The sequence below is a fragment of the Dermacentor silvarum genome, chromosome 11 (assembly GCF_013339745.2).
Source record: "Dermacentor silvarum isolate Dsil-2018 chromosome 11, BIME_Dsil_1.4, whole genome shotgun sequence".
NCBI classification, from domain to species: Eukaryota; Metazoa; Arthropoda; class Arachnida; order Ixodida; family Ixodidae; genus Dermacentor; species Dermacentor silvarum.
The window spans coordinates 63305163-63331531 of record NC_051164.1 but is presented as its reverse complement, the minus strand read 5'-3'; the positions used below and the strand labels follow the sequence as shown (position 1 = coordinate 63331531).

The following is a 26369-nucleotide window of genomic DNA, read 5'->3' as shown; positions in this document are numbered from 1 at the left end:
CGTCCGTTGCAAGAATCCATAAGTGCTTTGCGAGTTTATAAAGAAAAAAGAATTCACAGTGATCTGATCACACTTGAACTTCGGTCCCACAGGGTTGCAGTCAGAGGTTTTACCTCTGAGCTACTCCGCTGATGCTAATTAAGAGGAAAATGATGCACCTGGAGAGTGCGGTCACGCCGCTAGCTGCCATGATGGTTGGTGCCCCGCTCTTCCAGCTCATTTTTACCCATAAACTAACACCAAGCTGAAGGAACTTAAATAAAGCCAGCAGTAAGAAGCCAAATGCAGGATAGGAAAGGTAAGCTAAAAGAAGCCGTGTCTCTCCACTTGTTCACCTGCTGGAAACGCCACCTCCACAAAGGAATGCTAGCTGGACTAGAGCCGACATAGAATCATGTTTGATTCATCTCAAAAAAGCAGATTGCTCGCACATATCTGTGAATGTTTACTTCAGCCAATACCAGGCAAACATTTAGCAGTTCTGCCCGAAGGGCGAAGCATTGACAGCGATTGACTGGCAGCTGGCAGTTGCATCAGATTTTACAGTTGCGGATGCTGCTGCAGAAGTGCGTCTGACGGTGGTGCCAACTCGTGAATTGTGATGTGCCTTGCTCATGTACAGTTAAACCTCCATATAATGAAGTTCTCAATTATAAGGAAGTATTTAACCTTTTATAACTTATTCTTCATAGAACACCGTGTATTTTAAACCTCAATATAATGAAGTATGCTTATACACAATTTCAGTATAACGAAATTTCGGCGCCACCACGAAGGTATATTGAGGGAATAAATGGGAACTGCCGCGGACGCAGATCGTCAAGTGGCTGAATTACATGCGGATGTTTGCAAATGCACCTCTCAAATAACGTGACCGAGTGTATCTGCCGAAGTGCAGCAATGGGGGAGTAAGGCTCTCTTGCCATCATGTTTCTTATAAAGTCCCAGTGTGATAAGATCCTGCGTGTCGTGTGCTGTGGGTGCAAAGAAAAGCGTGCGAGGGTGAGCCGAAAAGGATGGCGGCTTGATGCGTGCTGTCTTCCTGTGGGAGTGGGGGAGAGCGTCTGCTCCTCTAGCCTGGCCATAACTGCGAATGGCTGTTAGCACGACTGGACACATACACAGCCCTTGTGCTCATTCTTAGAGGTCATTTGTGATGGGCGCAAAGCTTGGGCGAGCCAAGATGGCCGTGGAATTTTGTTATAACGAAGCAAATTCCCGATTTTACTGACTTCGTTATATCAAAGTTTACCTGTATTCGCTTTTCCCTATGTGAAAGTTCAGCTAAAAGTTGCTGTTTGTATTGTCCTATTCGTTTCTCTCGTATGCCTATTTTTTGTAACGTCTGCTTTTAGAATCGTTGTAGGAGTACTGGCATGACATTTTTAGTTTGTCATTTCTTGCGTTAAATGAGGGTCCAAACCATATAAACTAGAAAAAGATACTGGCAAGTGCCAGAGCACCTTAAATAATATACTGCAATACTTGTTTCTGTAAACCAGTTTTGGTTTTTGCTCCTGGGAGGCAGATTCATCATGCTAGGCTCCATTTCTGCAATCACTGTAACTGATCACTGTAACTGCCACACTTGAATTGCAGTCAGAAGAAACATGTACAGCACTCTTGTAAACATCATCATACCTAGCTTTATTGCTAGGTGCCAGCAAATTTTACATTGTGTCATGACGTCATGATAACATTGATGATGCCAGGGCTGGCATTTTAAGACCATTTTAGTACCGAGTTAAAGTATGTTACGAGTGTTTTTCGAAGTTTTGTATAGATACCTGCATTTTTCCCTGCAAGCCATAAAAAATATATATATATATTTTGCCCTTACTGCTGTGTTCTTGCTCAAATGTTGTAAATAGATTGCATTCTTTGGCCTGGATAGTTTGGTATAACACTTGGCTGTTTCTTGCATTGTTTATCAATGAAGAAGTGTGAATTTGCCTTCGTTGAGGCCTCTTAAAGTCTGCATCACAACGTCCAGCGACTTACGCAAACCAATTTTGAAGGCTATGCTTTGCCATACTGCAGACGCTGGAAGTGACATAGCCACCATGTTTTCAACATCACCCACTGCGAGGGGCGCTTATGAAGGCAAATTTGCAGTTTCCTTTTCTTGAAAAATCAGGCGAGTGACAACTGTTATATTGAACAATCAGGACCAAACTGCATGAGAGCGATTTTGTGCGTGACGGCGACGAGCGGCGGCTTCAGGCCACGAAACGGGCTGTCGCACGAACAGGTTGCTCGTTCTTGTCACTCGATCGCTTGGTTTTGAAATCTAGAATTCATCGCTCATTGCCCGGATGTGCTATGAGTGACTAGCCAATAGTGCGAAGCCGGAACTGGATATACACCAGTGAAGTACTACCGATTGTCGCACGGAACGAGCAAACGACTAATTTTTGATACGTGCGAGGTTAAGAACCTAGTGCAAGACCTTTAGAAATATTTATGCTTCTCTCTACACTAAAACACATCAACTTAAATTAATAAAGCACACGTCACGCCAGTTTCGGCGAGTATTTGCTGCCCTCATACCGGCAACACTGGGGAGACGTCGCTCAAGGTCGTCGCTCGTCTCGTCACTCGCATGTGGTACGACTTGTAAGCTACGAGCGAACGCAACAGCCATCTCCATCACGTCGCTTGTCGCTGTCGCGAAAAAGATCGCGTGCATGTGGTTAATACTTAATATGTGATCTCGCTGCTAAATTTTGGCTAGAACAAGGGAGCGGTAAGGTGTAAAATCTTTTTTAATGATTTGCGGGGAAGAATACAGGTCTCTGGTACTTGCTTAGTGTAATTCAGCTAGGTGTGACGAGCATATGGTAGGGTGTCTACCATTTCTAAAATATGTGTCAGTACTCCTTCAATCATGGCTTTTGTGGTACGTGGCAGCAAATGTCATATCTGTTGGCGTTGAAATACTTGTGTTCAGTCATGTAACAAACATGACTGAGCATGAGGTTCTGGCCATGCTAGACTTATGAGCTGGTGCGATGTGGATGATGCATCGAGCACCTGATCTCGTGACACAGGTATGTGCTGCCAAGAGAAAACAGCTGCAGCTGTATGCCGTCACGGAGAGCAAGGTGGCTCACCAGAGCGACATCTCCTTACCCGAGCACCCTCTGGCCTTGGTGAGAGTACTGGATGACTTAATTTCTGAGTTAAATGTAGAGTTGCTTGCCTTAATCGAAAAAAAAAAAATATCCAGCAGTAACCATTTCTGTATGACTGGCGACGTTAATGCGATTAGCATTGAAGCAATGTCAGCATTGTAGCATTGCCACCGGCGAAATGCGCCATGCATGAAGTGTGTACTGCAGCTGGGCATCTAGTGGCACCGCCACAATTATGTGCGTGACACGTGTGTGAATGAATATTTAGGCACGATTGTCTCAATATGTATGACGCGGTTTCCCCCCCCAATTCCACCCAGCACCAGAAATATTTCAAAGGATTTTAATGCTATTATCATTCTTAGGGTACCTCACACATTTTTCGCAGGCTGTCCGTCTGTCTTTCTATCTGTCTGTGTCGTACTGTTTTCCTGCCAACTTGGTTAACTGGGAGAGGGTAGTCCATGGTCCAACGGGTAGCGCATTGGGCTGCTGTGCTCGGGGAACAGGGCTCTGAAACCTACTGTCAGTCGAGCTTGAGTCACTGTGTATGTGCTGCAGTTCAATGAACCTCTTTGATGCCAACTTGGGTAACTGGGAATGTGCCATTGCGTATTTGCCGCTCTTCATTTACTCAAAAATATACCCTAACCCTTTCAGCATCACTGACATACCAGTACGTTCTTGCGTTTTTGTCCCACGTTGTTCCTTTTGACATTCCTTTTGTCAGGTAAAAATGTGAGTACCATTATTCGTGTCTGTTTTTTATTTACACACAACCAAACAGAATTCATTGTGTTCCTTTTATAATATCCGAGACAAAAACCTGACGCGGGGATGCGTCATCTCCGAAAGAAACCGACACTAAAAGGGTTAAATTTCCCCCGTGCTCGGCGGAATCGAATTCGCGGGGACTTCATAGCAGGGGCGCTAGGCGGCACAGCGTGTGCAGTGTGAACCGCAAGAAACCCGGCTGCATTACACGTTTCAGCATTGGCGATACAGTGTTGCTACATTGCTTCAGTGCCAATTGCATTAAACGTCGACATTCATCCTGAGATGGGTTCTGCTGTAATTTTTTTCAGTCATTGAAGTGGCTCGTAGCCAGTGACCCAAGCTGGCATGAAAGAGGTTAGATACAAATTGACAAACCTGGAAAGTGGGTAAAGTTCCCCAAGAAATGCTAATCGCATTAAAATTGCCTCGGCGCAATGAAATCATTGAGTAAGATAGGTAGCAGCACCACTTCAAGCTTCATGGAGCAACACATAGGTGCCATTTAAACTTATTGTTAACCCTGGCCACAACCACACAGCACAGCACCTGTGCCTTTTTACAGCGGCAACGTTTAATATCACAAGCTTTTGGTGTAGTTATGGACACAACACAATTTTTTTCCCATAGAGCACACAGGCGACCGTGAAATGCACTCTTAAAGTGCACCGCATTGTTCATTTGAGAGCGCTGTGCATTTCCACGGGATCCTGGCACGAGTGGCAGCATGCAGATAGCACGGCAACATTGTACGCTGGAGGAAATGGGCATGCATGCTCCACGCAACTCGACAACAGATCTCAATATCACTGAATTGATTGTCACGTGGGCCTGTCAGCAAACGCTAAACATTTTTGCAGGCCATGGATGGAGACTACATTTGTGTTGCCACGGCAACGCAGTACCTGGTCGCGTGCTGCAGCACAGGCCATGTTCAAAACCTGGTGCCGTACGATAGTGAACTCACCGTGCCGTTCGTCAAGAGAATTGCCAAGGTGGGCTTGCCTTTGTTTATGTGCATGTGCAGAGCCTTTCTGCTGCTTCCTGCTAGATCTTAAGATTCACATTTACAGTTAGGGCCTAATGAGTCAGATTGTGACAGCTTGTTGTTTTGATAAATCTAAACAAACTTCGTAATGTGCCTTCTGCACGTAAATGTCAATGAAATCAGGCATTTATTGAGCAATAGGTAAAAATTGTGTTAGGCTCGAAGTCCTCAGCAGACGGACGAGAGAGACGTGAAATGGCGCGTTGCACGAAACGGTTTCAGCACGCAACCGTTGGCTTTGGCTGCGGTCGGACGATTTGTGGCAACTCCGTGCAGTTGCAGAATGTAGCTCAAATGCAGTTCCAATCAGCTCAAATCCTGCTCTTAATGTAGCTCCAATTCTGCTGAAATCCTGTGCTTGTGTAGTTCAAATCCAGTGCTAATGCAGCTCCACTAACATGAAACCTGAGAAGTGCGAAGCAGTGATGTGCCGGTGCTGGAGTAGTGCTGGAGGAAGGAGCAATCGAGTGCTGCGCTATTACCAGTCTGGCGTTTCGGAACCGATTTTAACGAGTTTCTTCTAATTAATGTGCTTAATGCTTGATTATTCCTGTCTTTTAAATTAGTTTGAGTCATGTTAGTTTATTTTGAACCGGGTTTTCATCAATTCTGCCCTTGTTTTGACCCTGTTTTGAGCACTTGTTTGTGAGCGTGATCACGATGGACGCCGACAGCCCAGGCCCCTAAAGTGCTTCGCACTTAAAAGATATGTGTTGCAATTATATAGACATTTTTTTGATTGGCAACCTTTCGACGGCTGTTTGGGAAATAGGTGGACGTGATAGAGACATGTTATGCATGTAACAAATGACTATAACAGCTGCAGTGACCACATTTCAATGAGGACAAAATGCAAAAATGCTGGTGTAGATAGCACAACTATGAACTGACCTGAATTTTCTGTAAGGTTTATGAATTTGGGCCTGTTTTACAATTTTATGAGTGCTGTGTCAAGTTTTACAAAAAAATAAATTATCTTTGCATGGAAGTTTCGCTCGTTAGTTACCGAACCTTCTGTTGGAAATCTTTTTTTTTCATAATGAAACGACAAGAACCGGTACCTGCTTTGAGTGAGTTTATTACAGACAAGTTCCCGAAGCAGACGAAATTAGCAACAGGAAAGTCGCTGGAAAGGTCACTAGGATTCAAAAATAATGTGTTGCTTGCCGCTGTTTCAAGTTTGCAGCCACTTGTGTGCAGCATCAAACGATATAAATCATCGCCAATGAAGTGCATGTGTTTCTCCAAAAGGCATGTGCTGAGGGCGAGCCTTGAAAAATGTGTGCTGTACCCCTGCCTCCCGCTCGGTGTCACATCTGCAGGATTTTACAAACTTTATTGCTCACAGGTTGGCACATATGACACAGGTTTAGGTGCACATTAAAGAACCCCAGCTGGCCGAAATTAATCCAAAGCTTTTCACTGTGGTGTTCCCCATAGCTTGTGTGTTGCTGTGAAACTTCTTTGACACCATAATTCTATTTATTTGAACAGATGGCTTCTGTCAGTATGGATACCAAGAAAATGAAAATGCAGCTAAGGCCAGTAAGCAATTGCGTAAAGTAAGGACAGCAGCAAAGTTGCTGTGATAGGTCGTGTGCACTTCAGCATGGGACTGGAGTTGAGGGAAGAGGCTGCAATCCTGCATTTTATTTTATCAGGAGGCTGGTGCTGATGGAGTAGCGATTGTTTCAAATGACCAAATACTTGAGAGGGTATCTCCTTTTAGTCACTTGACCGTAAGCAGTTCCAGCATCACGTGAGCAGTTCCTACACAAACATGCAGCCAGCATTTTTTGTCTGTCATTTAAAACCGAGATGAGTTGCGAGTTATCGCTTGTCCTGCGTCTGCTTTGCCTTGTCCCATCTCAGGTATGCACTCGTTAAACTTGCAAGCGTGAACCAACTATCCCAGCAACACATTCTGTTTATCCAGGATGAGTTCCTGCTCAACGGCCCCAGCGACTTGGGCATCTTTGCGTCGAGCTCGGGTGTGTCGCAGCGGCCCCCTCTGCCCTGGAGTTCAACCGTCTCTGCGGTAGCCTACGCCCACCCGTACATCGTCTGCCTCTCCGAAGACTACGTCACGGTCTACAGGTCTGCTTTCCCTGCACCTTAGTTCTTTTTGGGCTATCCTGTGTTATCCATGCTGTATCAGAACTGCTCGGAATTTCTTGACAGAGGTATAGCTGCGCAATAACTGTGCAGAGAGGTAAAACTGCAATTTACAGTGGCAGCAGCTACGTTTTAATGACAGAGAAAGGCAAAAATGCTTGTGCACGGAGCTTTGGGGGCACCTTAATTCTTTGGGCGCCAGGTGTATTTCCTTAGTGCAACAAATTCAATTTCTATCTTAGTAACACATTACCAGGTTTTGAATTCAAATGCTGCTTATTGGCGATATATTGCTGTACATTTTCGAAATCTGAAATTTAAACAAAAGTTAAGACATATGTTAATTAATTGGAATAATTGTTTCTCAGACAGTTGTTTCTTTGTTGCCATCATTGTCCCTTGAAGACACCTCATAATCAACATCGAAGTCCTCTGAATCAGAGTTCATAAGTTCTTGAATTTCCGCATCGTTAAAAAAATGGGCGGGATTCTTGCGCAGGTCTGCCATATTGGAAAACAATAGATGCGAGCAATACCAACAGTCGATAAGGTTTGTCGCACCATGCATCGCATGAAAACAAAACCCACCATAAAATTTTAGTTTAGCCAACTTCTTAATAAATTGAGCAACCAGTCTACGGATGTTTCGCGTTCCTGAGTTATCTCTGGCACAGCCAGGGGTGTGCATTGGCAGCCAGACAAGTACACTTGGGTACAGCACCAGATGAGCATACTACTTGGGCACAGCACGTGAAGGGTTAAAGAATCTGAGATGGTCATGGTTAATTCAGAGACCTTCGCTACGGTGTTTCTCATATTCTGTGTTGCTTTCACATGTACAGTCAACCACAAAATATTACGGACCATAAAATGTGAGAAAAAGCTGAATATCTCCGCAGCCTCACAGTGCAGCCCGGTGCTACTTGCATTCTGAGCCTCGACTGGAATGTGCTAACAACATTGTCATATACAGTTTTACGGGCTACTGCTGCAGGCTGCTCGGGAATTGAACGTTTTCTGAGATCATGCGGTCCGTAAGCTTTTGTGGTTGACAGTACACATATCCCCGAAAAAGACAAAATGCTCCATGCTAGATCACAGTGGGAGGTGTCACGCGTGGCTGTCGCTTAGCTTACGCGCACTGAAACCTCTGGTTGAATCCGTGCCTCGGCAGCGGAGCAAGAGAGAGCAATTTTTCAAGGAACAGGTTGATCTAAAATGATTAGTGGAATATGGTAATCCCACTATGAATAAGCCAGCTAGATTCCAATTCTCGTCTCGGAAGCCAAAAAAGCGGGCTACAGGTCAATCATCTTAATTCACGTTATCTATGGTGCATGCCTAAGTATTGACACCAACTATAGAAATGACTCTGGGGCCTTGGCATTGTGCTGCTGAGCGTGGAATTCTGCCGTCGCTGCATTCTTGTGGAGGCAGAGTGCCAAAACACTTGCACCAAGCATTCAGTGCACATTAACGAACCCCATGTGCAGAGACGTGGGAAATGTTTTGTGATGGTAATCAGTGCAAAAAGGACAAAAGACTAACAATGCGAATTGATGGGCTAATAGGTTTCGCATACTACGGCAGGAGCGCGGGGAAGACAAGGGCTTCCTTATGTCAGTCTTCATTTTTCCACGTTGTTTATACAAACCCAATGCGGTCAGAATTAATGTCTGAGGTCTTCTTCGCAGTGTCTGTCATAGCACCTTTTTTGCTTTGGGAAGTTAAACCTCATCAATCAAACTCTTCACACAAACCATTCCTTTTCATTTTAACTTTAAAAAAAATTATGCTTGGCATGAATAGTTAGATTGATTATGATGGTACAATTTAATTTCTTTATATGAAAAAAAATGTCAATCCCACCCTCGTTGGGATTATTATAGGGGTAGGAGTAAGTACATAAATAAAAATACACAAAAGATAGTGCTAGCTGTCGACCATAAGTACATGGAATATAATTTATTATTGCATAAATTTATTGCATGAAGGGTTACCACGAAGGTTGGACATTGGGTATTGCATAAACAAATAGAAAATTAGGGAAGAAGGAAACATAAATAAATATATTGTATAAAGAAATAGAAATAATAGAAATACTGAAAAACTCTGTGTGAACAATTAAAAAAGTATGCACACAAGCAAGCACAGAAGCAAAAACAAAGCAACATTTATGCTGGTGCTAAACAGCTTTTTCAACCTGTTCAGCAAACATGTTCCTATTGTTTGCTGAGCAACCTTAAGTTTCCTCTGCTCCTTCTTGCCGCAGCATTTTCGACCAGCAGCCCAAGCAGCGGGTCCCCTTTGTCAACGGCACCTTCCTGGACAACTTTGAGGGCAAGCTGCTTCTTGCTGGACGAGACACACTCTTCGTGCTACAACCGGTGCCATGGGAGGCACAGGTTAGTGGCTCTGCACCTTCAAAGAGTTTAACCACGCAACTTTCTAGACGTTGGTACTGTCACATGACAGAGACAGTAGATAAAGTGACAAGGCTGGGCTAACTTTAATTAAACAGACTACTGTTGAACCTCAATATAACAAACATGGATATAATGAATTGTCTGACCTAACAAAGCGCTCTGAAAAGTTTCTTGCCAATTATCAGCATGTAATGGATATATGCTTTTAACGACTATCGGGTGTAACGAATGTATTTTCATGTTGAATGTGACTTCGTTATGACGATATCCAGCCTACGAGGTACAGTTTTTCTCTGTAACCAGGCATACGACAGGGCCATGTTAACGTGGGTGTTCTTGTTTGTCTTCGCTTTCACAGGTGCAAGCACTTCTGGCCGATGAGAAAGTGGCAGAGGCCCTGGAGCTGGCAAGACACTCCAACAAGACCGGGCTGTCGCACGAACAAAACAAAGAGGTTCGTAAAGTGCTGTAATCTCAATAAAAAAAGCACTCCTCCATGCTGTCCGTCTGTCTGGCTGCAAGAGCTTTGTAATTCTAGTGCAGTGTACGTGCAAATTAAATAATCTTTGAACGACCGGGCACAACCTCTCGGGTAATATACAAGTGCCAGGTTCTTCTAACATTGGCTTTGTTGGGTTTGAAAGTTATTGGCAACAAAAGAAATGACAAGGCAGTAGTACAAACTTATAAAAGGGCATTTATTGCTGCTTGGATATAATAATGACAGCTTGCTGTCAATGGAAGGTGCCGAACTCTGTTTACCAAAAGCTTCATTAAACTTCCTTAGGTGACCATGTGACAGAGGTATTTGAAAGTTACATGTAACTAAAGTGATTATTGTTAATATGTGGCTTTAAGTTTATTTTCAAATCATTACAATAATTGTATAAAGAATGCGTTCTGTCTCCGTTGCATTCTAGGTATTGCAGAGGATACAACTGCAAGCGGGGTTCGTCGAGTTCTCCAACTTGCAGTTTGCTGAAGCAGAAGAGCTTTTCCAGGAGGGTGGCCTGGACGTCAGAGAAGTGAGCCACTCACGTTTATTGCTACTAACAAGATGCCGTTATTATTTCACCCACAATACTTAGCAATTCAGCAGAACTTAATTGAGTTCTGATAATTTATTTGACCTCATATACCCTTTTGTGTTTTGCTATGAACAGCAGTTATGAGCAAGGGAAAGGGTGAACATCTGTTCGTCTGTCCATTAGCTTATGCCATTGCACTAAGCCTCATGATATCAGAGGCGTGATGCACAGTAGTCGAACGATGGAAAGGGCTCCAGGACAGTTGTTATTATTAGGTTTGCATACATAAAACAAATTGAGAGAGGAGAAAGAGAGCTAGTAGGCAACTGCCGCGTGGAGGAGCACAATGCCTGAGGGCTCTAGAATAAAAAAAGTACATAGAAAGAGAATAGGTGAGTGAAGGGTGGAGGGTAGCTATAAGTTGCATGAAAGAAGTGCGTGCACTTCAAAAAAATGCCAGCACAGTTGCAGAAGCTTAAAGAGAAACAGCAGTTCTGAGCTATGAAATTGGCTGAATATGTCCACTAAATTAAAGGAATTTATTTTATATGGAAGAATTTATCTAATTTATGTAATAAGTTCATTTGGCAGTTGTGACATGTCCTGCATTCTCGGTGCTCATCCCTCTCGTAAGCAGTGCTGTCGCAGTACGCACAAGGATGTTTGAGACACAGCCCCTTTTGATTCCATGTTGCATATCACTTGCGTTCTGGCACTCCACCTTTGGCACTGCGGCCAAAGCAGCTGGCTCATGCGCTGTGCTCCTCCTTGAGTTCCTGGTGACTGTTGCAGCTCATCAGCCTCTACCCAGAGCTGCTGCCTGCTTCATCGGGGTTCGAGAGGGCGTCGCCCAAGCTGCACGACATCGACGACGTGTCGCAGATGTGTGGTGGTGATAAGGACAAGGTGGCCAAGTGTCACCAGTTCCTGGCTTCCTACTTAGAGACTTCGAGGCAACTTTTTTCCGACTCCAGAATGGTAGGACAAATACATTGGCTGTACCTTTCGTTTGTTTGTTTGTTTGTTTGTTTGTTTGTTTACCCACCATGGTAGTCCAGTCGCTATGGCGTTTCCCTGCTAAGCTTGTGGTCGCGGGTTTGATACAGGCAGTGGTGGCCGCATTTCGATGAAGGCGAAATGCAAGAAACGCTTCTGTACTTAGATTTAAATTATGTTAAAAAGCACCAGGTGATTGAAATTAAATTTTAGTCCCCCATACATAGCATGCCTAATAATCAGATCGTGGTTCTTGCACATAATACCTGAGAATTCCATTTTTTTTTTAAGATGCCCATTGTTTGTGCATGTTCAGAATACTGAGAAAAGGATGCTACTCAATACCGTCAGGTAATATGTTGGTGAAGAACTTGGCCAAGAGAAAATGGTCACTTGCTGTTTGTTGGTAAAATTTATTAGGTGCCTGTACTTGCACTACCATACATTTCTTGAGTCCTACCTGACACATGCTGTCTAAGCCAATTCATTGCTTTGAATTGGCAGCCTGATGACTAGTGTGTTAGGGTCCCTAGTTTAAATGACCGTGTATTCATCTTGGTGACAGCATGCTTGCCATATTTGCATGAATATAACGAGAATTCTTTTCCATCGAATTTGAGAAAGCGCATCACCTTACAGTTGGGAAAGCGCATCACCTTACAGCCGGGAGCACACTCCGAACATTACACAAGATCTCCCTGCCCTTTCCTCCCGCTGTTTGCATCTTACTTCAACGAGCGCTGGAGTATCTCTGACTAAAGTGATATATGCTGTAGCCCCTGCTTGCTCTCTCTATAGGCGTAATATTTCTGTAGCGGTAAATAGTGGAAGATATGGGTGACGACCTTACATTGGACAACCTTACTGATGTAAGGTTGTAATGAGGCATGTACGTGTAGGCTGTGCAACTTACTGAATGTCACTAACTGGGGTGCAAGTGTTGTCATATGGCTGCATGAAGACTACGGTAAGGAATAAACCTTGTATGCTTACTGAATGCAATGGGAAGCTTGATACTTGTACTGTCTCGTATTGCCATGACAGGAAAGAACTGTCAGTATCACGTGTTAATTGATCGCAGAGTGTAAATATATACTTTATGTGTTTTGGGCATATAAATACTAGTACTAATATTCTGCAACGTTTTACAATATTCCCCATGCAGAGTATCTTAGTCTTTCCTTTTCTATACCAGCTGTCTTGGACTACTGGGCATCTAGGTTGTGGGTTTGATTCTTGCCAGTGGTGGCTGCATTCCAATGGGGGGCAAGATGCAACAACACTCAATGTACCACGCTTTAGATGCATGTTAAGGAACCCTAGGTGGTCATGATTATTCTGTAGTTCCCACTACAGTGTCTCTTATTATCAACTGTGCAACTTTGAAACATTAAGGTTTACAATTTAAGCACTGTGCATGTATGTTTGTATGAACAATTGCCAACCCTTTGCGATTCGAAACATGCTATGAGCAAAGGCAGTAGACCAAGGAGAAGCAAATAATTATCAAAGGCCTTGTGTGAATCTGGCATGGTGCCCTTGTTAGTTAAAGTTGAATTTCTGAAGATAAAATTGGTGTACCTACTTTTTTTTTTCATTTTTTCCAGTGTTTTGACGTTTCAAGCCAAAGCATTGAACCCTAGCAGTGTGCCGGCTGGTGGGGGTAAAAGCAAGGCCCAGAAGATGGCCAGCTAATCATTCACATTACTGTCAGCTACAGCAGTAGTGTTCGTTCGTTGACAGGAGGTCAACAGTGCCCTGCTGAAGGTCTACGCTCTGTCCGGGGACGACGACAAGCTGCTGAGGTTCCTGCAGAGCAACGGTGGCATCTGCTGCGACTTGGCTGACTGTGCGCAGTTCCTCAAGCGTCACGGCCGCCCGCATGCGGCCGCACTTCTTTACCATGCTCACCGAGAGTACGAGAGCAGCCTGCGTCTCTGGGCAAGGTCAGTCAGTATTACAGTCCAACCTTGATACAGTCAACGTCCTATTTTTTGGACTCCCTGAAGGCTGCGAAAAATGAATCCATGCCTTTTATCCTCTTGTGTTCTAATCGCCACAGGCACGTCTTAAACAGCTCTGAAAAGGCTGTCAGTACAATTATTAGATGTACTGGTGCTCGTACTGTGGCAGGAGACCACGGCTGCACGCTTGTACAATAAAGGAATACATATTGTGTTCCGTGACAGTGCCCCGTTCTATATGCTTCACCGCAATACATCGCGTATGCTTCACCGCATAAAACCGCTGTATTGCAGTGAAGCAGAATTTTGGGGACTGGCACATTATGCAACGGTTGACCTTTTGCCGTACTTTCTGCGCTTCGAAGCAATCGGCGAAGATGACAAAGGCGGAGTCGGCGTCATTGTTGACAGCAGCAGATTATTTCAATAAAGGACACAGCACTGAACAGCAGGAGGCTTGGCAGCAAACGTCGAAGAAGCTAAGCCTAGCGTTGCCACGTTAGTGGCTACGGCTGCCAGCAGATCAGCATGCGAGAGTACAGGTTCGAGGCTGCGAGATAATCAGAATGGCAGCGGTGGTAGCTTAGTTTAATGCCGTATCAAACCTGCGGTCACAGCAAAAATTCGGTAAATCGGACGGCGAAGGGGTTCAAGCATCCGAAATTTCAGATGTTATACATTGGCACTATGGGGTACTTGGTGGTACCGTGAAGGCGTCCTAATTATCAGATATGTCTAAAAATTTGGTCGTTGACTGTATAAAGAACACGGATATAACGAATTATCAGATATAACATAGCCAATATAAAATGTTTGTCACTGATATAAGGAGGTAACAAATGTACGCTTAAAACGAATGTCAGATATATAATGAAGATGTTTTCATGGCAGATGTCCCTTCCTTATAATAGGGTTTGACTGTAGTTGCACAAATGGTTTAGCATTGGGGGTGGTAATATTTATAAAAACATCCTTAACACTACGATACTTTTATCTAACATGCCTTGCTTCAAAAGCTAGAGGTTGTTTCTGTTCAAAGTGGAGATTCTGGTTTTACGCCAAGTTTGCCTAAATATTAATCCGAATTAACACGCCTTAGGGTAATGCATTTTTGCAGGATACTTTCCGAACTGAAATTTTTAGAAATTCATGGCAATTATTCAACTGTATATACAGTTGACGTCTGATTTTTCAGACTCCCTAGGGGCCGCGAAAACGTCTGAAAAATCGGGCAGTCCAAAAAAATGAATGCATGCCTTTTACTGCCCCCAGTGGCTCAATTCACCACAGGCACGTCCAAAACAGCTCTAAAGGCCTGCCAGTACACTTATTAGGCGTATTGGTGCTCGTACTATGATAAGAGACGGCGGGTGAACGCGTGTATATTGAAGGGAAACATACCGTGTCCCGTTACAATTGCCCCTTCCTACTCATGGTATGCTTCACCGCGTAACACTGCTGTATTGAGGCAAAGCTGTCTTTCGAGAACAGACATTTTGCAACGTGCCGTGCTTTCCGAGCTTCGCAGCCATTGGCAAGGATTACGAAGGTGGAGTCGGCGCGATTGCAAACAGCAGCGTATTGTTTCAATGAAAAATACGGCACCCAACAGCAAGAAGCTTGGTAGCGAACGTCGAAGTAGCTAGGTCTAGCATTGCCACAGTGGTGGCTACGCTTGCCAGCGGATGTGCGTGCGAAAGCGCCGGTTCGAGGCGGCGAGATAATAAAAATGGTGGCGATGGCGGCTTTGGTTAATGCCATTTCAGACCTGCGGTCATGGCAAAACGTCCGGAAAATCGGACGGCAAAGGGATTTTGAGTCCGAAATTTCTGATGTTCTTATATTGACTCTATGGGGTACGTGGCTTTGCCGCGAAGGCTTCCGAATTATCGAACATGTCCGAAAAATTGAGCGTCCATAAAATCGATCGTTGATTGTATAACACTGCTTCCTTGATGTTTGAGCTTGTAGAAAGGGCACACCAGTAGAAGATGTCTGCTCGTTTGTTCACCAGAATCTATCTGTCAGCCAGCTCGTGGTATGCTCGTGTGCATGCCATGAACTGTGCATCTTTATTCTTTTTGTCCTCTTATGCTGGCTAATTTTGGATGCCTCCTTAACCTGCTGGAGGAGGGTACTACAAGCTTATACCAGCTACAAGCTTTTACACAAAAAAATTTATAAGTACGTCCCTCTGCATCAGTCTACAACAAAATGAACACACTAGACACAGTTTTCTATTATTAAAAGTATGCACTAGTTACGGTCGATTTATCTTGGATTGTTTAGGAACATTGAGTTGGAATAACTTGAATTATAATATTGCATCTCTTCCTTTTTTTTTCACTTGTTTAAAAAGAAAGATCTAACGAAGTCACTTATTAACCCCCTACTATAGTGAAACTTATCTTGTTAATTTCTCTCAATGTTGCTCACATTTCTTCTACACTTATATATAGTTATTTTGGTTTGAGACCCTTAAACAATATTGTTGAGTCCCGGAAGATGCTCATGTGAATCTTATGTATATTCAAAATTGCAAGTGAATACGTAATGCGCATATGTGCAATGTTTGCCTTCAGGCATAAGTTTACGACAGTATGCTGTTCTGCGAAGCTAAACCAGCCGGCAGCATTTGTGCATAAATGTGTTTCACATTGTCATAAAGCTGCACCATACATAAAAAGGGGAGCAGCAGTTGAAAGCGGTGTTGACAAAACGTGCCAAAGAAGTTAGGTTCTGGAGCTTCACCTTGTTCGAATTCTGCACAACTCTACGAAATGAAGAGCAGGGGCAGTTTCAGAGCAAGGTGCCAAGACAGATGCATTTCTAGCCGATCCACATCACACAGTCGGTGACAGCCTAACAGTTACGAACAAGCTCCACTCACAAAGTGAACTTATCCTTCACCTCTGGAAGAGAGCCACGCAAGCACGAGTTCACTCACAGTTATGCACAAATTATGTACAACCAATAAGGTTTGCTTATTTCCCTGTTACCAAGCAGTGTTACGTGTCTAAATCGAATGTTTTTTTCTGTACGAATCTCTATTTGTGTCACTGGTTTCAGGATGAAACATGAACGTCTAGGGCAAATTTTATGGATGATCGTGATATTATGGCTCAGCTATGGATAATACTTTAACTTGAAACAACAAGGTTTTATTTTTCTATTAGCCCAGAACTTACATTATCACCGCAATGTCATTAAGCCGTGAGTGGGCTCAAGCTGGCTCGGGTCTCTTTCAGAGCTGAAAGGCAGCTGCACTGCGTGTTTATGAGTGGAGCTTGTTTGTAATTCTCAGGCTGTCACCGACTGTAGGAGTCCAATTTTAAACTTTAAAGAGACACTGTAAATTGAAACGCCAAATCACTTTAGACAAGTAAAGTATTGTATCATCACCCGCCGCGGTGGCTCAGTCAGCTAAGGCGTTGCGTTGCTGAGCACGAGATCGCGGGATCGAATCCCGGTCGCGGCGGCCATATTTCAATGGAGGCGAAATGCAAAAGTGCCCGTGTGCTTGCGTTGTAGTGCGGGTTAAAGAACCCCAGGAGGTCAAAATTAATATGGAGCCCTCCACTACGGCGTGCCTCATAATCAGAACTTGTTTTGGCACCTAAATTTGCATTAATTTCGAAGTAATAGTAGGCTGATTATTAGAAGAGAAAATGAAGGTCAGAGCTTCATTTTTTTAATTTCGTGCTAAAACCTCAGCACCGGTATGTCAGTGTGACATCGTGTATTTCAATGTGTCTTCTCGTATTTGAGTCACTGGAAGTTCTCGAAACTTCCTAAGTTCAGTGTCTGGCTCTTTTAGAATACAGTGCATGGTCTGTATTTACAATATAGCTAGGCTCGAGCATATGCCATCAAAATTCATGACATCGTGGGGAGATGCTGTGGGAATTAGAAGGTGGCATCACCACCTGCCTTTAATTTTTGGATCTTTGCAGGCTTACTAAGCCTCCTCTCATGGTAAGAGTGGCTTGTATGGCATAAATTAATTTTTTAATTCTGGGGTTTTCACGTGCCAGAACCACTATCTGATTATGAGGCACGCTGTAGTGGGGGACTGCAGATTAATTTTGACCACCTGGGGTTCTTTAACATGCACCTAAATCTAAGCACACGAGCGTTCCTGCATTTCGCCCCCGTCAAGATGTGGCCCACCACCGCTGGGATGGAATCTATGATCTTGAGCTCAGCAGTGCTCTGCCATTTGTTTGGTATCGTATAAGAGTAATTTACTAATGTAGGTCGAACTTATTTTTCTCTTTAGTGTCTCTTTAAAAATAGAAGTAATGCCAACTTTCACCAACGTTGGTAACGTTGCCAACATTACCAACGTTGCCGCTCAATGTTGGCAATGTTGGTAATGTTGTGGCTGGCCAAAGGCAAAAGCTGTCACTGCTAGCTAATGCTAGGATTCAGTCCTAAGGATGTGGCACCCCCAGTTTGTTCCTGATTCTTTTTTTGTCATTAGACAGGCACCATCAGCATGATGGAGGCTATTGCCCAGCACAGTACACCTGCTGGACAGTGCTGGACCTGTGCACATAGAATTTATAACAACTAAGGCATGTTAAAATTACATAACACCACTGCCCTTCCCTCTCTTCCCCTCCAATTTTTTGTTCCGTATCTTGGGGCTAGATATGGTTAAGTTGTCTTTTTTTTTAGCACTTATATCACAGTTTCGTGTTACCAGCAGTTACGAAACATTAGCCAAGGTGCTGAAAAAACGAGATGTGGTGGTGGTGGTGTGTTGCACCAACAGGCGGGTTTAGCCTGGCAATTGAGGCTGGCAATTGCTCCACCAAAGCGTCTCTTGCAGTGTCACTGGGGTATTTACTACACATCTAGAGAATCAGTGTCTCTCAAAAATGTAAGAAGAGGTGAAACTTGTTTGTGGGCTATCATGAACCTTTCTGGAAGCACAATGTGTTGCAGGCACGTGTGTGGAAGGCCTTTCTTTACTATGCTCTAGAGAAGAGCTTCCTTTTCATTGTGGTAGCTTGGGCAGTGCCACAGAAAGTACCATTACACCTCAATATAACTAACTTCAATATAAAGAAAATCTCAATATAAGAAGTATTTATCTTTTTATAACTTATGGTCCATAGAACATGTATTTTGAACCTCAATATAATGAAGTGTGCTTATACACGATTTTAATATAACGATATTTCAGAGCTGCCGCAAAGGAATACCGAGACAATAAATGGAAACTACCGCATGTGGAATCACATGCGGCTGCTTTCAAATGCACCTCTCGAATTTCGCACTGCGCGACCGACGAAGTGGAGCAGCGTCATGTTTCGTATAAAGTCCAAGTGCGATAAGATCCTATTGCACCCCGCACACTGTATGCTTTAGGTGCGAGTGAAAGAGTATGAGGGTGAGTCGAGAAGGATGGTGGCCTGCTGAGTGCAGTCTTCCCATGCAAGCAAGGGGGAAGAGAGTGAGCTCGTGGTAATACGATCGAGCATGAGAGGGCAGAGGAGGAGGGATTGGGAAGCAGGTTGGTACGAGTCTCCTTTTCTAGTGCGGCCACCATCGCTGTGCATGGCTGTCAGTGTGGCGGAGCACATACGCAGCCCGCGTGCCCTGTTTTAGAGGTAACCTGCCGCTTGTGCAAGGACTGGGCAAGCACAGATGGCGTGGCATCGTGCGCTGTCTTCCCCCACATTTAGTACTCGAGGTTGCATAATCTCGAGTTTCGGAGACGCATTGAAACGAGAGGCTTGACGCTCCCTGCGCTGCTGGAGCTTTTCATGATAGGTCGAGACTATATGAAACCATATGTTTCGTTGCCGACTCTCAAGTTCTACAAAATTATTTTTTTTTCTCATTCAAATTTACTTTTTTGGATTGTCCGATAATCAAAAAAATTTTGCGGCCCCTTTCGTGTCAGAAAGATTCATTGGCAGCTGTACTTATTTGCGTAAAAAATTGAATTTCAGTATGAAAGAAGTTTTAATATAATGAAGCAAATTGTTGATTTTACGGACTTTGTTATATGGAGGTTTAACTGTATTCAATGTCTCCTTTCTCATTTCGTATAAGTACAGAGTGGAGAATCAGTACGTCCCATCCTGAATAACCATGCTGGCAAATAGGCAGATCCTGTCCTTATCCGAAACCATGAACTGCTGCAGTTTTGTAAGGGAAGTCCAGGTTTGTGGTGCCACTTTCATAATGTGAATAATAACACTTTAATCAGAGCGTTCCCCAGAATAGTCTAAGTAGAAATTGGGAATGACTGCGCCAGGCGGTATGATAGTGCATCTCATTTAAAGACAGTGTCTAGGTCTTTACATCCACTTGTTCGATCTTTCACTTTCCCAGATCACATGTGCCACTGTTATTTTTTCTGTTGCATCTACTGTGCAGTATTCTGTCTGGCGAGCTGCAGGATGAAACATTCCCGGGACTTCAATATTACGTTGACTACCTCTCGAGGTGAGTGGGCTAAATGTGCTGCCTTTCATGTTTCTGAAAATGCTCAGTTAGGAAGTTTACAGTTGCTTTTACTGATAGTCTGAGTGACTGACTAGCGTGAGCTCTTATTCTGACTTTGGTATTCGCAAGGACTGTCTGTTGACAGTGTACACTGGTCAGAGAAAACAGTGAAAGTGAATGTGCCAGATTCAGTGCGGAGAAAAGAAAAGTTATCTGTGAATGGGGGGGGGGTCACGCCTAATTAAAAAATTTGCATTGAGTTGCATCGTCTTATGTCAGCTGTAGTGTCTTGATGTTGGGCCTAAATTCTTGTCTTGCCTCTGGTGTCCTGACTGCTGAAGCCAGTGTTTAGCCACTGGAAGTGCCTGGTGCAATTCAGCATTTCAGCAGAATATTAATGTTTTGGGAGAGTGAGCAGAACTTACAGACAGTCCTCAGAGCAGTTTCAGGGACTGTACTTCACTGCAAACATTTCTCTGCAAGAAATTATGCCACAAGATGCATAAATGTGCAGTAAGTTTCTTCAAGGGCTGCATGCCTTATCTCTCTCGTATTATATGTATTTTGGCGCTGTACGAAATAACTTCATTTTATCTGCTCTTAAAGCCAGGAATGTATTTCTGTGTGCTTCTAAACTCATGAAAATACCTGCTAGCGCATGTTATTTTCGTAGGAACAGTTGCGTGCTACATTCTCCAGATGTTGTCCTAGAAAAGAACCAACTTAGCTAAGTGATGTTTAGTCAGGAGATGGCAAATTGGCATGTAACTGAAAGTAGAACAGAATTAAAATAGAAACCCTATACAGGTCCCTCAAAAAAGAAAACTTTTGTAAGATAGATTAGCAACTGACCCTTTCTCCGAAGATGCTCCACCTTGTGGACTTCTGCAGAACTGTCTTCTTATTAAGCAGCACGAAACTCGCCAGAGGATGTGAAAATGGGTGACATAGACAAGCGCTGTTTATGTGCCCCTGTGTAGTTTCACGCTTTTTAACAAGATTAAACACCAACTACCCCGGCCTCATACCTCTGCAGAACTTGTGTGTTTAGTGATGTTTATTGTTTGAGCTTTCTTGTTCATTGCTGGGCGTGGTGATTTCATTATGTTGCAGCTTTTGCACCATGCAGATGTACAGTATGATCCACTGTTAAAGGGAACGTTAAATTGGAATTTCAGGACTTATTACAGCTCAGTTTTGATGTGAAGTCTTACCAATATAGGTCTACCTAACACTTTACACAAAGCACTTCGTCCCTATGTTATATGTTAAGATAATGCAGCTTTGAATGCTAATTAGGTCTTCCCTTTAGTAGTGAACCATACTGTACACCCAGGCACAAAAGTATCTGGAAGAAGCTTAATAATTTATCACCTATGCATGCCGAGCATTGAGGCTGGAATTGAAAATTGCTGTTTGAACTTAGGTTTGCCGACTTCTAAAGTACCTGGTAGTCTTTATGCTCTCCTCATAATTCACAGGAACAATGAAAGCTGTGACTGTTGATCCACAAACTTATCTCTTGGTATGCTGTATTTACTCATGGACAGCTTGCTGATTTTGTTTGCAGGCTAAGCAACCACAAGCTGCTATGGCAGTTCGCAGAGCTGGCTCTGGAAAAGGACCAAGAAATGGGAGTCAAGGTATGCGTTTTGTTGCCCAGTAGCAGTAGTCTGGAGCAGTCCCTTACAGCAATGCTTTACGTGGCTTTATATCCAGTGCAGTTAGTCAGCCTAGCGAAGGCCGTTCCCTAATGTCAGAGTGCCTGCCCTGCCCATGCTGCCAACACATTGGACAGCGGCTCAGCATGTAAAATAGTGCTGACAAGAAATGTGCCATCTGCCATTGTGCTGTTTTTTTTTTGTCATGTCAGCTGGCATTGTTTTAGTGTGCTCAAACATGAGAAGTTTGATGAATTAGTAGCGGTGAACTGTTAGTCTTAATGCAGTGCAAGAGACAGTATTAAAAGAAAAAATGAGATGTAGACAAAACAAGCACTGGCTAAACAACATAAATTTTATTGAAACCACACAATCTATACAAAGGATATGTCACATTCATTGTGTGCAAAACTAAAATAACATAGGAATTCAATACAATCGCCTCTCAAACAGAATGCCCAATAGTGCTTAATTATTCTTCTGAAGGCGCTGGCCGATGCCTATTTGAAGCATATTGTCATTGTGTGTAGTGAGTGATATGGCAATATTCCATAACTTCTCAGATGTTTTCAACTTCTTGACTGTTTGCTCAACAAAAATGGCTGTTCAGCACTGTGGTCTCAAGATGATATTCAATGGTTCGCACAAATTCTGCGTTTAGTTAAAGCAGCACATAGAGTCTTGCCTTGCTGTCCAGAATTTGAAAAGGAGCAACTTCCTGCTGCTTTCTGCTGCTGAAAAGTTTCAACGACGTGTTCCTTCTTCTTCTTCTTCTTCTTTCTGGGGTTTTACGTGCCAAAACCAGTTCTGATTATGAGGCACGCCGTAGTGGAGGGCTCCGGAATAATTTCGACCACCTGGGGTTCTTTAACGTGCACTACAACGCAAGCACACGGGCGTTTTTGCATTTCGCCTCCATCGAAATGCGGCCGCCGGGGCCGGGATTTGATCCCGCGACCTCGGGCTCAGCAACGCAACGCCTTAGCTGACTGAGCCACCCCGGCGGGTGAACGACGTGTTCCAAGTGAGTTACAGTGGTTGAGGTTGTTAAAGCACTTGACCATGCTTTGTGTGCAATGCAGTCTGAAGAAGCTTTAGATTAAGGAGGTACTATTTTAACGAATAAATGAAGAGTTATTTAATCATGTAGGATGGCCCGTGTATAGTGTTCCCATGTCTATTTTTCCACTCAATTGTTAAATTAGTAGCTAGCACTTTCACAAGTTAAGGCCATGATATCTGCATGTCTGCAGCCATGATATCTTTTTTGCAGATATTCACTGAAAGGCCGCCCGATGAACCAGAATCAGACGAGCTGAAGCCAGAGGGTGTGCTGGAGTACCTGCACCGGTTCCACGATGCTGTTGTTCTCTACCTTGAGCACCTCGTATTCGGGAGGAAACTTGAGGTTAGTGCCAAGTTCAAGTTGGGCCGATCGCTACTGTTGATGGGCAGCGTACCTTTATGTATGCTTTATGTGTCATGAACATCTGATCACCTCATAGCCACTAGCATTATGTGCTTTTCGTGTCCCTTAGGTAATGCACATGATTTATTATTATTATTTTTCATTGTGAACACTAAAACGGTCACAGTGCGATGTAATAAAAGAACCAGCTGCACTTGTCATCATGAGAGGTACAACGCCTGCCTGCTCTAGAAGGAAAAATGCACCAAGAAAGATGATAATGAAGAATAGGAGAGATATTTAAAAATAAAGGGAATTAAAAAAAGATTGATATTAAGAAAAAATCAAAATGGACACACTCAAGAACAACACATGCATTTGTGTTAATCACAACAGCGCCGCACTCAATGTCCAGCAGATGGTCCACAAGCTAACGCGAAGCTAAACCACATCAGTGATCAGAATGTTAGATTGCAATCGAGAGTCTAGATGTGTCCCCTTCAGAAACGATAGAAGAGTACTAACAGAGTAGCTGCTTGGACTGGTTGGTGAAACATTCTTTCGTCGAGGAAAAGTCTTGCTTAGCACACAATTCATACGGAAGTATGAATTGTGCGCTGTCGTCTTCCTTCCTTCCGTATGAATTGTGTGCTAAGTAAGGCTTTACCTCGTCAAAAAATGATAAAGGGCTATGCGAGCTTGATCACATCTAGATGCATGACCAGTGTGGAAAGAGCATGTCGTCCAGTGTAGCACATTGTAAGCCAAGACAAAAAGTCTTCGTAAAGCACAGCTCACTGCATACTGTAGGAGGAACAGTACAAAATTGAGTGGATGAGTTTTTCCGTTGCACCGCTGGAAGCACAGGATTCACCGAGTTGACAATGCTGCACTTTTGCACACCTTATCCAACGCATAGGAGGCCTCCAGCTGTTCTTGTCTACGTTATCTATGATGCGCACAGGACATAGGGTTATTTTTTAGGTTATATTCGTTGCATCATGTACTGCCACTTTTGGCTCATGAGTTTTGTGGTTTCGTTTATACTTTCTGCACTGGGTTCGAGGTGGCCGAGCGAGTGCTGATACATTTGGCTTTGTTTCTATATATCGTTCTCTTATAGAATGATAAATATCACACCCTGCTCGCGGTGATGTACCTGGATATGGTGCTGCGCTTATTCAAGGAGAATGGTCCAAGCACCGAGTCTGAAAGGCTGAAGCCAATTCGGTGAGTGGGACAGCTTGATTGAGTTAATAAAGTCATCATCTCATAAGCTTTTAATCATGTGAACAGATTTTCACAAGTGGGGAAATCAGTGACACTTGTGACACAGTGACAATATGAAAAAAATCAGTGACACTTGAAATCCTGACATACATTTGAGTATAAATGCAAAATTGAGCTACGGATGGCTAAGTCAAATAGATTGACTTGTTGAATAAAATAAATCAACAAACAAGCATACAAAAGCAGCACGGGTTGTGAGTGGAGCACTAAAGTTTCAGACAGTACTGACATTAAATTCATGGCAAGAATCTGTTTGGCCTAAAGAAAACAAAAACGAAAAAGAGCAGTTTTAGCTAGCAAGTTCTAGTGATCAGCAGTAGGAGAAAAAAGAGGTATCCTATTTAAACCATAGCTGGGTCTTGCTCTTCGCTCACATATTTTTATAACCCAATGGCACAATTGACTCGTTTAAAAATATACGACTCAAACTCAGTCAAACCAGTCAAGAAAGTTACACTGGCAGATAAATCATGTGGAATACTATTCCATATGTACATGCGATATGCATAATTTCTTTTATTCTGGGAAGACTGAGTGCATATTTTCTTTTTTACAGATTTTTTAAGCTCACGTTTGATTTATTTGTTGTCTATGTCAATCTCGCTGTCCTGTAGGGAAAAGCTGCAGCATCTGCTGCGGACGTCAAACTCCTATCGGGTGCAACTGCTGCTGGGCAGGGCACTGGAGCACAATTTGCACCAGGAGTGCGCCATACTTTACGGCAAGGTTAGTGGCTGTGCACGTAATTTCACAGAAAAAAAAGAAAAAAAAAGCTTCAGTTGGTTGAACGAGATGTGAGGCACATCTGTGTGTGCAGGTTGTCCTATGGCTAAGTGTTACGACGAAGCATGCTTTGGCACTGTTTCTTCTGGGAGTTATGCACGCATGTTCATGCTACTGTGGCAAACACTTACACTTCCCTGAACAACAATAATAATAGTGCATGAAGACAAAGAGCTGACCGCTCTACCCATCATGGCTTCGGCATTCAATGAACCTTCACATTTGGCGGAGGTGCTGGGCTCTCCAATATTACCATCCTGGAACTCCACTCTCAGACGCTACCTTCCAGTATGCCAGACACCGACCAGCACACACTCCCATCACGTGTGCTTTACTTTACTTCCTACCTGTACTTTGCTGCCATGCTTAAGCTCGCGATGCTTGTGGGTGTGGGCTGCCTAGGCAGGTCAGCAGTGTTCGGTCGGGTAACACACATTGCTTTTCATTATTTCTCGTAAAGTAAAATAAAAACACACGTAAAGTGCACACAGAATGCATTAGCAGACACTAAGGCTGTAGTGCAGAATGTGAGGTAGAGGCAAAGTTGAACGTGGCGTTCAACTTTGCCTTTGAAGCCAACACTTAAGCCACGGTGTAAGTTTTATTTGGTGCATAACTTACATGAATCAGCCATTTAATAGGTGCTATTTTTGAGCTCCCAGAACTATGCGGGATCGTACAGTCAGACCTCAATATAACAGTCATTTATTGTGATTAAAGCGTTAATCGATTAATTGGAAGGTTAATCAATCAGTCACCCAGCTCTACCTAGGAACTTAAAAAAGTGTCGACCAAGTGTTGACGCTAAACAACCCAATGTTGACATGCACGGTGGTTCAAATCATTTGATGATTAAATGTTGATAATACCTATGTGTTCCGTCTTTCTGTCTCTTTTTCATATTCATTATTCATTCATTTCGTATCTTATTTGTGTCATACTTCACACGCAATTACGTCGACCTTGTCTTTTTTAGTGTTGACATTTGGTTCATCCTTTCTTTTGTTTCCCCCCGAAGTTATAGTGATCACATACACATATTACATTCGTACACATCAATTTATTCAACGTCTACTATGGGACTCTCGCAGCCGGCGGCTGTCCGCTTTCCCTGCTTCTCCAACCCAGCTCTCCTCTGTCCCATCTTGCGGAGGAGAGCTGGCACGGAGAAGCAAGGACAGTGGAGAAAAAAGTAAACAGAGTCCATTACCTTGCGCAAATCGTGTCCTTGTCAACTATCAGGCAGCAGCTGGAACACAGCAACGAAAGAAACTCGAGAT

The 26369-nt window shown here is 43.5% G+C and overlaps 1 protein-coding gene across 1 annotated transcript in view; it reads left to right on the top strand.

Annotated features, from left to right (window-relative positions):
* LOC119433347 (transforming growth factor-beta receptor-associated protein 1 homolog) overlaps positions 1 to 26369 on the top strand; it is a 48359-nt gene that overhangs the window by 10144 nt on the left and 11846 nt on the right. Inside the window, exons 6-18 of the mRNA XM_037700503.2 lie at positions 3051 to 3152; positions 4769 to 4903; positions 6893 to 7053; positions 9344 to 9476; positions 9856 to 9951; positions 10418 to 10522; positions 11318 to 11503; positions 13265 to 13467; positions 19879 to 19947; positions 21518 to 21590; positions 22882 to 23016; positions 24140 to 24246; positions 24921 to 25032. Of these exons, the coding sequence (XP_037556431.1) occupies positions 3051 to 3152; positions 4769 to 4903; positions 6893 to 7053; positions 9344 to 9476; positions 9856 to 9951; positions 10418 to 10522; positions 11318 to 11503; positions 13265 to 13467; positions 19879 to 19947; positions 21518 to 21590; positions 22882 to 23016; positions 24140 to 24246; positions 24921 to 25032 (1617 nt within the window). The remainder of the gene's footprint in view (positions 1 to 3050; positions 3153 to 4768; positions 4904 to 6892; positions 7054 to 9343; positions 9477 to 9855; positions 9952 to 10417; positions 10523 to 11317; positions 11504 to 13264; positions 13468 to 19878; positions 19948 to 21517; positions 21591 to 22881; positions 23017 to 24139; positions 24247 to 24920; positions 25033 to 26369) is intronic.